This window comes from Terrapene carolina, unplaced genomic scaffold (genome assembly GCF_002925995.2).
Source record: "Terrapene carolina triunguis isolate 2854851 unplaced genomic scaffold, T_m_triunguis-2.0 Scaffold231, whole genome shotgun sequence".
Taxonomy (NCBI): Eukaryota; Metazoa; Chordata; order Testudines; family Emydidae; genus Terrapene; species Terrapene triunguis.
The window spans coordinates 16,233,098-16,248,525 of NW_020664582.1; the positions used below are offsets into that span (position 1 = coordinate 16,233,098).

General features: G+C 48.6%; 1 protein-coding gene across 5 annotated transcripts in view; it reads right to left on the reverse strand.

Annotated features, from left to right (window-relative positions):
* RPH3AL (rabphilin 3A like (without C2 domains)) overlaps window positions 1–15,428 on the reverse strand; it is an 87,272-nt gene that overhangs the window by 19,400 nt on the left and 52,444 nt on the right. For all 5 annotated transcript variants that reach the window (XM_024211194.1, XM_024211193.2, XM_024211196.2 and 2 more), the window contains one exon: window positions 8,147–8,318. In XM_024211194.1, the coding sequence (XP_024066962.1) occupies window positions 8,147–8,318 (172 nt within the window). The remainder of the gene's footprint in view (window positions 1–8,146; window positions 8,319–15,428) is intronic.

Below are 15,428 nucleotides of genomic sequence, written 5' to 3' on the forward strand. Positions count from 1 at the left end.
CCCCACCACCCCCTTCAGCTGAACGCCCCAAACAGGGGCCCATTTCTGGTTGGCTTTTTCCTCCCCACTCCAGGTCTTCATAGACGGGCACAGGACACAATATACACAGTTACCAGAACCCTACACAGATCCCTTACGGAGTTGGGGGGGGAGGGGGGAGATGAGGAATGGCATTTTAGTTAAGCTCCACCCATGATCCCAAACTCCACCCACTGGAGTAAGCTCCACTAACTGTCCCAAAACAGCTGCATACATCTGTTACGGGCAGCAAAGGCGTTAACGTGGCTTCAGAGTCATTGAAATGAGCTCAGGAGTAGCTTGCCCCTTTCTGAGCTGCTGTTTCAGAGGGCAGGACAAAGGGTCACACGCAGGGAAAGTTTCTTCACAGCCAGGAAGACGAAATGTTCCTTTTAACACAAAAATAATTCTAAAGTCCTGGGGCCAGCAGAGAGGGGTGTTGGACGGACTTGTTCACAATTCAGCTGGGCCATCACAGCTGGTAAACGTGGGTTACATGTAGCAATAATATTGCACATTTACACAGTGCCCTTTATCCCAAGGTTCATACACCCAGCACTGCCGAAATGCAGCCAGCTCTGGGCCGAGGCTCAGCAGCTGACTGGCACTGAATGCAGAAGTTGGCCAAGAATATGTGGACAAACCCCATATCTTCTGAAACATGCCTATAATGCCCATGTAGAGCAGGCTGGACATGGGGTTTTAAACTCTTCCCTGAAAAGCTACACGCACAGCTAGCAGGTCCACATTGTTGGAATTCACAGCAGTGGTTCCACCAAGCCTACGGATTTCATTTGTGATGCTTAAACCATTGAGCCATCCCCTCACCCCTCAGCAGTCACAGTGCAAGAACAAGTGACTGCTTCGGGATTGATCACATTGACAGGCGGGAGCTTGCTCTATCTAGGTCCTTCTGTGGCCCCACTACTGTAGTATCTGAGCAGCTTGGTCTCTACTGGATCTCCCTCAATGCCCCTGCGAGGCAGGGTAAAGCTATTATCCCTGTTTTACAGATGGAGAGCTGAGACGCAGAGAGACCGAGTGACTTGCTCCACATCACCCAGGGAGTCTGTGGAAGAGCTGGGAATTGAACCCAGGTTTCAAGAGACCCACTGGACCATCCTTCCCCTCGGATCAGCGCAGGGGACTCAAAAATCAGCCAACCGACCTAATCCCCATGTGACGTTATTCAGCAGCCGCAGCAACTGCCTGGTGTGCTCTGCTGTAAGGGCCTTTACCTGAGTACACAGCTAGACTCATCGATAGAGGCCTTCCTTTGAGGTATGTAAAATATGATGTGACAAATGTTCACCTCAATCTGACAGCTGGGATGAGGAGCCCCTTCTGCTGGGATATAACAGAGAGATTTCAGCTTCCAGACTTGCCGCTGCATACACCTGAGCTGCTAAACTACCCAGCTACAGGCACCAGGTTAATTATGCTCCTGCTGCCAAGCAGGTTTTTCCTTTAATTCACCTTGATGCCAAGGCTTGATCCCACGTCTCCTGTGCTTTGCTTCAACTCTTTAAAAGCCTGGAGAACTGAGGTCACTGCGAAGCCTCACAAGAGGCATTTGTCTGCCTTAAGCCAACCATCTTCCCCTTACTGTCGCCCAAGGGAACAAAAAGCCCTTTAGGAGAAGCCTCAGAAGTTAACCTCTCTGGTTTTGCTAGAGAGGGGCAAGTACATTAATGTTATTATTCCTTTCTGAGCACATCTGCTCAATAGAGGTGGGATTTTATATGGCGGCCGTACTGGTCTTGTATGCCCTAGGCTTTGGAAGGTGTTGGCTAACACATGTTAACAGCCAGGTAGTGGTAAGACATGTGCCATTAACATGTTAAACTGGTCGAGTTTGCCAGCTGAACATGTGCTAATAGCATTCTGTCTTGTCTAAAGCAGGCTGTTAACATGTGTTACCTAGCACCTTCCATACCCTAGCCCAGACGGGGTGCAGCTTTCAATGCAGGCTGACAACATAACTGCAGCTCGTGGCCGGGTGCCTAGGGGATGCCAGCTCAGCACATGGCCTTGCAGTCTGGTTATCTGAAAAGGCTGCACTGAAAGGGGCAGGCCGAGCCGAAGGGAAGGGAGTGGGTTAAATATCCGAGCAAGAGGGGCCTGGTGACAGGAGCAGAAAGGGGCAGAGTGCTACTGTGTGGGCACCAGAGGGGGGAAAAATCAGAGTGCAAAAGATTTATGGCTCGACTCACTGACCTAGAGAACATCCGCCCGCTGGACCTCAGCTCCCCACCTGTAAAACAGGGGTAACGATCCTCCCTTGCTCACCCCCTTTGTCCACCTTGTCTAATTAGACTGGCAGCTCTTGGGACAGGGACTCCCTCTCCCTGTGTGCTTGTACAGAGGCCAGCACCTTAGGGATGGGGGAACTGTCTGCCACATCTGGGGAGGGCAGCTACCATAAGACACATGGGAAGGAGGCCAGGGGAAGCAGATCCCCAGCAAGATCCAGCCTGTATCAGGGAAAGAAAGGTTGTACACCACATTGGAGACGGTGATTTTGTGGCAACCACAGCACTAGAGGCATGTCGGAGAAGAACAAGGGAAGAAAGTGACAGGATATTAAACGGGGTAAGGACCAGTTTGATATTATTTCTCCCATAAACCACAACAAGCCATAGATCTGTAAGCACACGAGAAAGGAATAGCACCGCTTGGATCAGTGAAGGGGCCCAGTTTATCAAAGTGGCTTTGTTATTCCTGAGCTGCTTCTTCACTGTGTCTGGTGCCTGAACGGTATTTATGGGAGCTCCTTATTCAAAACAAACTAGCCAGCCTACTCTGAGAGCAACAGCCGACCTGAGCATCTTTGCCTCTCTTCTGACGTTTCTACAAGCATTTGAAACAGAAAGGCCTTCACTGACAGCAGTAGAATCAGGCCAAAGGTAAGAAGGATGGAGTATGTTTGGGTAGGATTTTATTACACTGGTTGCATCTCTTAGACTGAAAACTCTTTGGGGTAAGGTCTCTGTAATGGTTTCTGCACAATATGTACAGACGATGGCAGCGCTAAGCAAATACATATTAGTAATTTTGTTTACACTTGTAATTATTTTTTCTGGAGAAAGGCCAGCACCATGCGAAAGATGACACCCAGCACCATTTTACTTCCATTTAACAGATGGGGAAACTGAGGCAGTCTGGCTAAGTGACTGGCTCACAGTCCTGTGCTCAGATCACAGCTCTCTTTCAAGAAACAAATGATGAGTAGCTCGTTTGGGCTGATTCCTCTACTTCACTGATGTGTGGCTTTCCACCTCCAGTTTCACATGCACCTTCTAAGCACATCAAAAAGAGAGAAATGCTGATAGGCAAAGCCTTTGGCACTCAGATGGACAGGATGGGGACCCCCAAGGAAGCCATCTATATCCTCACTGTGAAAAACATTCAGAAGAGGGAACCCTAAATTCATTAGAGATCTGATCTCCCTTCACTGAAACCAAGGAGAGATTTTGCCACTGACTCCAATGGGAGAAGGACCAGAGTCTACGGGTATGTCTATACCTCAAGGAGGAAAAAAAAAAAAAAAGGACCCACGTCCACCTGGGTCAACAGACTCAGGCTCATGGGGCTCATGCTACGGGTCCAGAGAGAACAGTGTAGAAATTCCCACGAGGGCTGGAGCCCAGGCTCTGAAACATGAAGAGGGTTTTGGAGCCTGGGCTCCACCTCCAGCAGGAACGTCCACACAGCTATTTTTAGTCCGGTAGCACAAACCTCATGAGCCCCAGCCAGCTGACCTGGGCTCAGAGACTTGTGGCTGTGGGTTTTGTTTTGTAGTGTAGATGTACCCTAAGGGATCATTTGAAAAGTCATAGGGCCAAATTTTGCTCTCAGTTACTCTGGCATAATTCCACGGTAGCCCCATTAGCGGCAACAGAGCCACTCCAGATTTACACTAGCGTAACAAGGTAGAACCCTGCCTGCTTACTATTTCATTAGGACAAATATAACCTTTTTAGTTCCCGTATCCTATCTGCTACAATCCAGGACAAAACACCTGGTACAAGAATAAGCTTCCAGGGTACTGGTTTTAGGCACCCTGGGCTTAATCCAAAACCTGCTAAAGTCAACGGTAAGACTCCCACCGAATTCAATGGGTTTTGGATCAGCTAACCTCTTAAAGGAGGAACATTTTAGTTGAGCTACTCGGAGTCCTTAAATACATCACTTGGTCCGTTTGCCAAGACAACCTCCTCTAACCCTCTCCTGGGTGAAAACACAACCGGCCACTCTTGATCAATTTTGTCTTTAATTAGGAAAATTTCAGTAGGGGCTGGGAGCACTACCTTAATATGATGTTAGCAAAACCAAACTCCCAAGACTCATTATTAAAAATGCCATTTCCTGCATTAACATTGATGAGATCTAGCCCCAAGCATGAGAGAAAGAGTAGTAAGAACACTTCAAAGTTCCCCTGATTTGGGAGGCTTAATGGCAAGAGACAGCGGGACAGCGAGAGCAGGCAGTTCTGCTAATCCACGCTGGAAAGAAACAGAGAGGAATCAACACAACATGGTGGTGCTTTAGTTCTGCAGCATTGATCAGCCGGTCCACAAAGGAAACCGGCAGCTCGGCTCTCCAAAAGTGCCCAATTGTTTTTCACCCAGATGATGCTAGGGAATAGGGTGACCAGATGTCCCGATTTTATAGGGACAGTCCCGATATTTGAGGCTTTGTCTTCTATGGGTGCCTTTTGCCCCCCCCCACCCCCTGTCCTGATTTTTCACACTTGTTTCCTGGTCACCCTACTAGGGAAACCAAGTTCTGCTGCTGCTGTGATTAACAGCAGAGCTGGGTGTGACCAAACAGAAGCGGCGGCTCGACGCAGCGAAGGCAGCGACTGGGGATTGTCTGCGTACGTGGAGGATGCGAGGGGGACAAGGGACGCGGTACAGAGCTGGAACGTGCGCTCTGCGGCCTTGGGAGAGGCGCTTCTGCCCCACACCTACCACATCCAGACACTTGTTCAGAGGGGAAATGGCACAGCACACGTCCTATTTGCTGATGGCCTCAGGGCCAGACTGAGACATGCCTGGGGCCCCATTTCTGGGCAGGACTACTGCTTGGGGCCCTGACACCTCCCTGCCACTCACCAGGTAAGAAGGCCCACTGCCCCCAGTATGCTGGGGTGGCAGTGCTGGGGGGTCACGATAGGGCAGGCACACCCCTTCCTGCCTCAGTTTCTCTTCTCTCAGGGCCCTTTGAGAACTCCACATAGTCCAGTGTAAGATGATTCCCCTGTTGGGGTTCCACTTTATTAAAGCCAACTAAACATGAAATAAAGTCCGACCCCTTGGGCTGATGGGATGCCCAGACCTCCTCCTTGAGACTGGGGTCTGTGGGAGCTCCTCTCCCTTAGAAGAGCTTCTCTCTCTGAGGACCTCCCTGAAACTGAGCCCTGATGGCTTTTTAGCTGGCCCAGGTGCTTGTTATTCAATTAACTACCCAGAGGGGTTTGTTTCCCTTTCATTAGCTCAGCATAGGCAGCCTGGGCCTGGACTCCCCTTGACTACTAGTGACTCCAGCTCCTCTCCTACTCCCTCAGAAGAGGGTTTTATACCACTTCCAAAGCAATATAAGGTAAACTGGAAAAATGCCCCCTTTGGCTGGAATATGAGCGTCCGCGAGGGAAGGTATTCCTGTATAGCTATAGCCGTATAATTACACCAGTATAATTCTGCCAGTAAGTTCCCTTATTCAGTACCTGTTCAGTTTTGCTGGCGAGAGAAAGTGAGTCTTTCATTCTACCTAGTGGGCCACGCTGGAGCCACCACACTAAAGCATAGGAGCATCCAGGCCAGATAAGATCATTGATCCGTCTACTTTATCTGCTTCTGGCAACGATCAATGCTTCAGAGGACGGCAGAAATCCCAAGCTCTTTCTAGGCTGCGATCCCAGGGCTGGGGAGGAGTGTACTTTCATAGCACTGCACCTATCAGTTTTTGCTGTGAACCCCTTCTGCACTCCACCGATGCACACGTGCTCCAGGGGAATGAAGGCCGACAGCTTCATTTCACCCAGCCTGAGCCGGTTTGTTCAACTCCTCTCTGAGCCGACTGCCTGTGTCGCTCTCCAGCAGCAGTTACTATCCTGCCCAAACACCTGCAGGTGCAGATGGCTCGGGAGGATCCGCAGAGCCTTTTGCCTCTGGACATTGGGCTAAATTAGCAGAGACTGAACATGGTCACCATCTAATGGCTGATGAGTGGGAAGGGTTAAATGAGCTGGTGGGACGGATGGGATGCCGCAGCCTAGGTCTCAGCAGACAGGTGCTACATCACAACCGATCCTTCTTTTGGCAGCCTCAGCAGAGGGCTCAAGGATGGACTAGCCCAGCATTTCTCAACTATCAGTCCGTGGATAGGCGCCAGTCCCTGAGATCTTCCTGACGCAGTTTACGAAGGCAGCAAGCCAGGCCCCGGTATCAGAAAGGTTGAGAAACGCTGGAAGAAACCATAGAGATTTGAACGCCCCTCTCGCCCCCAGCCGCACAGCCCTCAACTTCATCTACGTCTCTTTGGCGTGGAAGAGAGAAGGATACAGGGTCTCAGACAACAGAAGCCAGCCTCTCCCATTTGGAAAAGCAGATGTCTCTTATCAGTGAATGATCCCACTCATCTGCCTCCGACAGCGAGCTCTCCTGCCTGTTATAAATGCAATGCGCACACCACACGTACAGAGCAGCCACGCCCCGTCTGGCCTCCCTCACAGTCCTGTAATCAATCGTTATTAGCAATGATTGCGGGGGGCGGGCTGAGATGAGCACTGCTTTGCCTTGCACTAATAATAACCCCTTATGGGAGATGGGGCAGTATCGTTATCCCCTACCTACGGGGGGGGGGGAACCAAGAGCTCCCAGTTCCATGTGCTAATCACAAGGAAACACGCACTGCTGCAGACCATACCGTGCAAGTTCAAGGAATGGAGTCCCCATCACCCTCCTTTCCTTCACAGGTCACGCTGACCCCAGTCCACAACAATCCAGAGCAGGACTGCCCTGCAACAAACACCTTTCCTTTACTACAGGCACAGGTCAGCCAAATCCCACCGCAGCCCGGCTGGCCCAGTCTCTGGATTTAGCCCTAAAACGCTGGAAAGTGCAGAAATCCAGCTCAGCCGCTGTGCACACGGAGTGGATGTTTTCAGAGAACTCTCCACAATGACGCCAAGATCTCTGTCTTGAGTAGGAACAGTTAATTTAGACCCCATCATTTTACATGTATAATTGGGATTATGCTTTCCAACGTGCATTACTTTGCATTTCTCAACATTGAATTTCATCTGCCATTTTGATGCCCAGTCACCCTGTTTTGAGAGATCCTTTTGTAGCTCTTCGCAATGTGCTTGGGACATAACTATCTTTAGTAGTTTTGTATCATCTGCAAATTTTGCCACCTCACTGTTTATCCCTTTCCCCAGATTATTTATGAATATGTTGATAGGACTGATCCCAGAACAGACCTCTGGGGGACACCACTATTTACCTCTCTCCATTCTGAAAACTGACCATCTATACCTATCCTTTGTTTCCTATCTTTTAACCAGTTACCAATCCATGAGAGCATCTTCCCTCTTATCCCACGGCAGCTTACTTTGCGTAAGAGCCTTTGGTGAGGGACCTTGTCAAAGGCTTTCTGAAAATCTAAGTACACTATATCCACTGGATCCCCTTGGTAAACGTGCTTGCTGACCCCCTCAAAGAATTCTTGTAGATTGGTGAGGCATGATTTCCCTTTACTAAAACCATGTTGACTCTTCCTCAACAAATTATGTTCATCTATATGTCTAACAATATTGTTCTTTATTGTAGTTTCAACCAGTTTCCCCGGTACTGAAGTCAGGCTTACAGGCCCGTAATTGCCAGGATCACCTCTGGAGCCCTTTTTAAAAATTGGCGTCATCTTAGCTATCCTCCAGTCATCTGGCACAGAAGCTGATTTAAATGATAGGTTACAGACTACAGTTAGTAGTTCTGAAGGAACTCAAAAGTGAAACTGCAGAACTCTTGGGTGAATACCAATGGGACGCCTCAGCCCCACTGCACCTGACTCACTCCCAGTCCTCCCGAGTCAGGAAAACGCAGGGAAGAAATTAACGACTGACCTCTCCCTCTGGCCCAGGTGTAGGAGCGGTTTGTCCCGATGCCCTTCACTTCTTGCACATCTGGCTCGGCTTGTCGAGGCCGCAGACGCAGTTCGTTGGCTTTGGTGGTTTTCAAAGGCATGATGTACTTAGGCAGTCCTTTGTAGAACCATGCGCCAGACCTCTTCCAAACCTGTTCGGAGACAGAGACGTGTTTACCCATAGGCCAGTGCATGTTCCTGGCAGGAGCATGTGGGCTCAGAGACTGCCCCATCGACTGTGCTAGGCCAGCATGCTTTGGCTGGCTAGCCCCCACCCAACTGAGACCTGCAGTGACAGAGTAACACCAGTTCCCTGGAGCAAGTTATTGTGTGAACATCAGGACATCCCTGTGGGGATAACACTCATCACTGCTAGAGCGACATTTCTCTCCCCAGGCCCTCCTCTGAAGCTCCATCTCTCTCCTCCTAAGAGGGACACAAAAGGAAGGAGAGTTCAAAAGGCTCCTCTGGAGCAGACCCAGCATGCTTTGCAAAGATCGCCAGCCAGACCCACTGCAAGAACCCGGTGACCCCCGGGGCGCTCTCTGCAATGGACAATCTCCCCCACATGGCAGCAACAGATTATCAGAGATTTCAATAAGCCAGATAAATTCAAATTAGAAATAGGGCACAACTTTATAACAGCGAGGTCAGGTTAGCAACCAGCTAGCAGGGGAAGCAGTGGATTCTCTGTCTCTTGAGGTCTTCAAATCATGGTGGGATGCCTTCTGGGACATGTGCTTTATTCAAATGACTCCAGAATTAACAGAATGAAATCCTATGTCCAAAATTTATACCCCTGAGCTCTCTTCCCACCAAGCCAGGAGTAGGACAAACTGCTACCTGTCAGGTGGGGCCAACTTTCTTTCCAACAAACCTCTCGTCCCTTCGCCCCATCTCCACTTGCTCTTCCTTGCAGCTAAGTATAACACATGGAAGCCCCTACCAGTCCCTAGTCTGGGATATCCCCTAGCTGTACACATGCTCTCACTAGATAGATTTTTTTAAGGCCACAAGGGACCAGTAGACTATGACAAGACACAAACCTCGTGCAGCAAACAGATCTGAAAGAGCATGCTCAGCTCAAACAAGCAAGTTCCATTAGCTTCCAACACAGCTACTCGTGTGCGCTTAAAGTTGTAAATGGGCCAAAGACTGTTGCTGCATCAGGACCGCTTTGCTTTTGAGAGTCTTAAGGGGCAATGCTAAACTAACCCCAAAATAAAATGGATGTGACCCACCCCCCTTCGCCTTGGGGATTAGGAAATAGAGGAAGTAGAATCTCCTTGCCCCATAGCTCCTGAGGAATCTCCTCTACTGCTCCCATGGGGAGGAGCGCCTGCACCTCCTGGATAAGGAGTTGCTCATGAAAAGGGTCCCTGAAGGTGGCGTGGAATGGAGGGGAGGAGCAGAATTGGAGAGAATATCCCACTTCTACTGTACGAAGAACCCAGCGGTCCGATGTTATTTGGGAATCAAGCATGGTAGAAGTGGAATAGATGATTCATAAAACAAGGGGAAAGGCTCTGGTGTCGTGGTGGGTGCGCCGACCTCGGCCCGGCCCAGATGAGGGATTGGAAGAACTACAACTAAACTAACTATGCTATGAAAAGAACACTAAGGGAAGCACTTGCTAGGCAAGCGATCACCATTCCAACGGCCGTCACAGGCGGTAAGAAGGAACTGAGGAGGGGTGGGGTCGGCAGGGGCATATATTCAATGCCATGAAGGCACCACTCCAGGGGGCTCCACAGCCGACCCGACCCAACGGGAGCTGCTAAGGGAAAACTTTCCGACGACTGTGCACACAGCGCGCGCACACCTAAATGGAATCGATATGAGCAATCACTCGAAGAAGAACTTGAAAATACAAGCACAAAGAGAAGAAAGCTCAGCCAATTCAAACGTGCAGCAGGCATGGAAAGGGCAGTAACTTGTAATATCTCTCTAATTTAGTTTTTAATACCAACACTGTGATGAAGCAACCATGTTAAACATATTTAACATAAAGCATGGGGATGCGGAGGAGGTGAGCAGCAGTGAAGAAGAATAAATACTGGAAAATGCAATTTCATTTGAGCCTCCCAGCACACGGAATAATGAACTAACGAGACACGTTGTCCAAGAATAAGTGAATATATTACAACAGATCAAATCCTTAAATATTTCATGCAGAATGTGAATCTTGAAGTTCTGCTTGGAGCTGGCACAGCTGATGGAGGAAATAGCCGTACTTGGTGGTTCTTACTGAACTTTTCACCCGGCGTTCTCAAAGCACTTTGGAAATGTGGGTCTCAATACAAACAGAGGTGCAATGGTGAGCACACTTAACTGCACCAAGATTCTGCAACTTGCATTTTTACAGCAGGGCATAATCAAACAGTGCTTGAAATGCTCGATGATAACAGCGTTTAGCATTGCTAGAGGATTTTTTGCACGCAGGGAAGAATCAGCATCTTCCCTGTTTCACAGATGAGGAAACTGAGGCATGGAGAAGTTAAGTGATTTACCCACGGTCTGATGGTTGGTTAGAGGCAGAGTGGGGAACAAATCCCAAGTTTATCAATTCACAGTCCAGTGCCCTCTGCACTGGTCCATGCTGCCTGTCAGGCTCAGCACTGGGGTTCTGCTGTACCAGGTCAGCCCCGGCGTAGTTCTGGTTCTTTTTAGTAAGCCAGTTGCTCTGGCCTCTAACATGCTTGAATGTGAAAATATTTTAGGGCTGAACATGAACCACGAGATCAAACAGTCGCCAGTGACTGGCCCAGAAACCCCCTTCCACAGCGTGACAGACCCTGGGTTGAGTCGTGAGCTGAGCCACTGTGCACCTCCATAAGAAGAGGTGGATTCTGAGAGGGCAGGGGCTGAAGAACTGCGGTTCTCAATTCCTTCCCCAGTATAGCAACAGAAACAACAACAATTAAGCAGTTATGCTCCAGACAGCCAAATCTCCGACCCCCCCTCCCACTTGCTAGCTAATAAAGAACACGTTTGTCATTTCACATTGCTCCTACAACATTGTCTCTGCTGATAAATAGAAGAGGGAGTGGAGACTTTTCGAGGGAGCCAGTATCAAGGACACGCTCTCCTGCTGACATAGTGCTGTGCACACCGGGGGTTAGGCTGATAGAACTATGTTACTCAAGGGTGTGGATTTTTCACACCCCTAAGGGGCACAGTTATACCGATGCAAGGCTGTGGTGTAGACCTGGCCTCACACATGGGCCCAAAGTCAGAGTGGATAAAGTTTCACCCAGCAGAAGCTGAGTCTGTGGAAAGTCTCCCCACCTGGCTAAAAGGGCAGCACTGCCGCTGAGGTCCAGCCTACGAAGCATGTGCCCCTCACCTGTATTAGGGGTTGTGACCTAACATAAAGCAACAGCCCACAGCCTCTTTCCATGGTGCGTCTACACTACAACTGCAGGCATACCCACAGCTAGCTTTAATCTAGCTAGCGAGACCACCAGGAGCAGCAAAGCCATGGCAGAAAGGGATTCAGGGGAAGCCAGGGACCCTGGGTAATTAGCCCACACTCCAGTCTGTGCTGAAGAGGTCACTGCTATTGTTATTCAAGCTAGCTAGATCAAAGCTCGCTTGGTTATGATCCCACCTCTGACTGCAGTGTGGGCATATCCTAAACTCTCATGATTTTATCGCGAGTTTCATCTGATGTTTAAATTAAAGCCCCAACTCCTGGAGTCAGCTGATTATGCAACAATCCCGTCTTTTTTTTTTTTTTTTTAAAGAAGTTTCTAGTTCTCATAGCTGTAAAAAACAAGTATGAAAATGGAACTTGAGCTCACTCTAGGGTGCCTCCTACAGGCTCAGAGATCAAATATACAGAACCCCAATTTTCTTTTAAATAAAAAACCCTGATGGTTTCCAAGCCAATCTCATGATTTTCGAACAGTTGGCGTTGATGTTGTGGGGGACAGAAGCACTCTGCTTTTCTCTTTATTCATTCAGGTCTGAATATGCCATGTCTCTATAAAATACCCAGCACCAAGGGGAGCCAATACCTTCAGGCAAGGTACAATCCCAAGTGCACCTGCACTGAAGTACACACTGAAAGGATCATAGTAAGTAAAGGTGGATTGACGCATAGGTTTTTGTCCTGTTATAACTAGACTGACTTAGAAACTGAAACAGTTGAATAGATACAACCCGCCTAGCGTGGATTACACCAGTATAAAGGCACTTACACACACACACATACACAAAACCTAGTGATAGCAGTACAAAAACCTGTGTTTAGACCAGTCCCAACACAGAATGAAGGCAAGAGCGTTTACCCACTATTAATTCAATACACTCAGCTGTGTTACTGACAGGCACAATGTCTGAAATAGTCTGTGCTTTATATTCTTTTCGAGCCAGGACACATGACGTTTAGCTCTAGTGGCCATGAATCAACCTCATGGACACAGCAAACAGGCCAGCAGTGCAATCGATGAAGAGGAAAGAGCAGGACTCTTGATTAACTTTAAATAAAATACACCTACAGTGATGCTTCAAAAATAAAAGCTATCATATAATCCTTCAGTTTGGGTCTTTTAGCTCTGAGCTTTATGCTTTCCAAGGAAAGCAGTGTTTACTTTCACTGGTTACACAAACATTCGGGGTAAACTCCTGGCCCCACTGACGTCAATGAGAGTTTCAGTGGGATCCGGATTTCACCATAGGACTGCTTATCAGGAGAGATGGATAGCAAAACTGTCCAATATATAATAGCACCTAGCTCTGACATTGCATTTTTTATCCACAGCTCTCAAAGCACTTTACAAAGGAGGGTAAATCTCATCACCATTGTAAAGCTAAGGAAACAGAGGCACAGAGATGGGATGGGACTTCCCAAGGTCACCCAGCCAGCAGGAACAGAATCCAGGCTGCCTGCCTCCCAGTCCAGTTCACTATCCTCTGGGCTGCTCTGTCTCCCTGCCCCTGAACTCTCAGACTTTGCTTGTGGGCCCACAGTATCGTAAGAGAAACGGCTTTGTGTTTCTGTGGGCAGATGTACTAAGGATGAAGCTGATGTTGAACAATAACACCGGCCCTATCTGGGCTCGGGTAGATCTGCCTCGGGGGAGATTTTGTTCATCCTAAACAAATTAAAATACTGGACAGCAGATTCAACTGTTCATTATGGAAAACGATTTAAACAGCCATATCTGCGATGAGCCCAGAACATTCATTGTGATTTTATAGCTCTGCTGCTATTCCCACTGCAGTTGCATCAAGTCCTTGTTCACGTTAGAGGAGGAGAGTTGCAACCAGGTGCTTGGAGACAAACGTCTATTTTATCCAAGTCAATTTAGCCTCAGTTGGGAAACTCGGAAGTGACTCGAGGCGGGGAAGCAATCCCAACTCAGCCAATTCAAGGGGGCTGGGGTGCTACACCTGGACTTGCAAAGGGCTGCCAGAGAGCAAGCAAAGAGAGGGGAAAAGAGTGTGATTGGGTCAGGCTGTGCCTGCAGAAGGGAAGCCATGGGTATGCTTAAGGTGTGCCCAGCCCGGGCACATTACACAGAACTGTCCAGAGATGGAGTGTGATTACCTAGACTGCTACGACAGAAGGACCATGTGGTGGGAATCCACTCAAAGCCAGGGGCAATGTCTCTCCAAACTGGTATCCCCCCCTTCCTCTGTTGGAACAGAACAACTGGCACTAGATTCCTATGGGGTGGGGAAGGGACAAGGAGGACTCCTTGGCTCCTGGTCTCGGCAGCTGCTCCAATCAGGGAGCACAGAGTTGCTGGGGCAGCCAAGCTGATGCAGCCTTCCAGAGGCCACCTGCCCACCAGTGCCAGTGCAGGGGTTTGTTAGGAGGTGAAGAGGAAGAGCCAGGCTTCCAGACAGGCCATCTCCTGTTAGAGTGCACTGCCTGGTACAGCACAATTACCTTGGGGACGGGGAGGAGGGACCAAGGTGCACTAGAAGAGGGTGTGTCTGTACCTAATGCACACATGCTTCTCCTCCAAGGAAGGCAGCAACACCTGCGTTCTAGTCCCAGCTCTTATGCAGATTCTTTTGCTGGCCTTGAGCATCCCTGGGCCTCCTGGCCTCAATTTCCTTATGCATAAAACCGAGATTGCAGTGGTTTCTTAATTAGCATCTGTGGTGCTCTCTGAAGATGCAAAGCCTTATGTAAATGCTAGCTCTTGTATTACACTGCACTGGGATAACATTTATTATTGATGCCCACGTGTGGGATGTGCCTACACACTCATTTCAATCCAACCCTACGGCCCGGCACCAGGATGATAAGCTACACAAGCGAGCGCTCTTTAGTTTCATTGTTTGCCTTCATCTGCTTTTCTGTAACGCAGAGATTTCCAATTCCATTATTTACACCCAGCTGTCTTTACTCCTACCTTAGGCATTGGAGGACAAAGCGAATTGAAGGGCAGCGAAACCGCCATCCTGCCATCGCTTACTGAATAGCAAAATCAATCGTGCCTCTGACCCGAGCATTTGCTACAATGCAGTGGCTGCTGGGCTTCAATTATTCTGCATTGCACCCTCCATCAGGCCTCCTTTCTGTCGTGGGTCTGTGAGGGAGATGTTATTTTAATTCTATCCATTCACTCTCAGCCCCCAAAATAGTATCTTTGCTATTGGGGAACTCTTTGAAATACAAACAGGTGCGTGGCACTTGAATTGGATCCAGAGTCACCCAAAATAAACACTCCTCTGGCAGCGGGGTATTTTGCCAAACACCACCCCAGGAAAGGCATAACCTTCGGCTATGGCCATTTATAATGAGCCTGGGAAGAGGTGAAATATGTATTTCCAGAACAGCAATCTTCCGCCTATGTGTGGTTTATTGTGATAAACCAAGAGATGCAGCCAGCCTTGAAAACGTCATTTAGCAAAGGGAGGTAAAAAAACAGAGAGGGTTGATGAAGGCATAATGGAGCTTTTGTTAGGTTCCTGATGGCATTTCATTCTCTTTGGGACTGAATGGTTGGGTTGTTGTTTTTTTTTAATTATTTCCCCCTTTGCCCCCACTTAAGTTGTTTTCGTTATCGCTACAAATGTGGCTGTGTCAATTCAGATGTAAATGTGCATGAACGCTTCCAAGAGGATTTTAATTATGATGATAGCATCACTAATTATTGATATATAAATATATATAGATATAAAGTAAGTGATAATTCAGGAAGGCGCTTGGTAGAACCTGGCAGGATCAGTCAAAGCCAGCCAAAGTACAGCGCTAATGGGCCATGCAGGGACTCCGAAAAATAACAGGAAGAAAGGCCCTT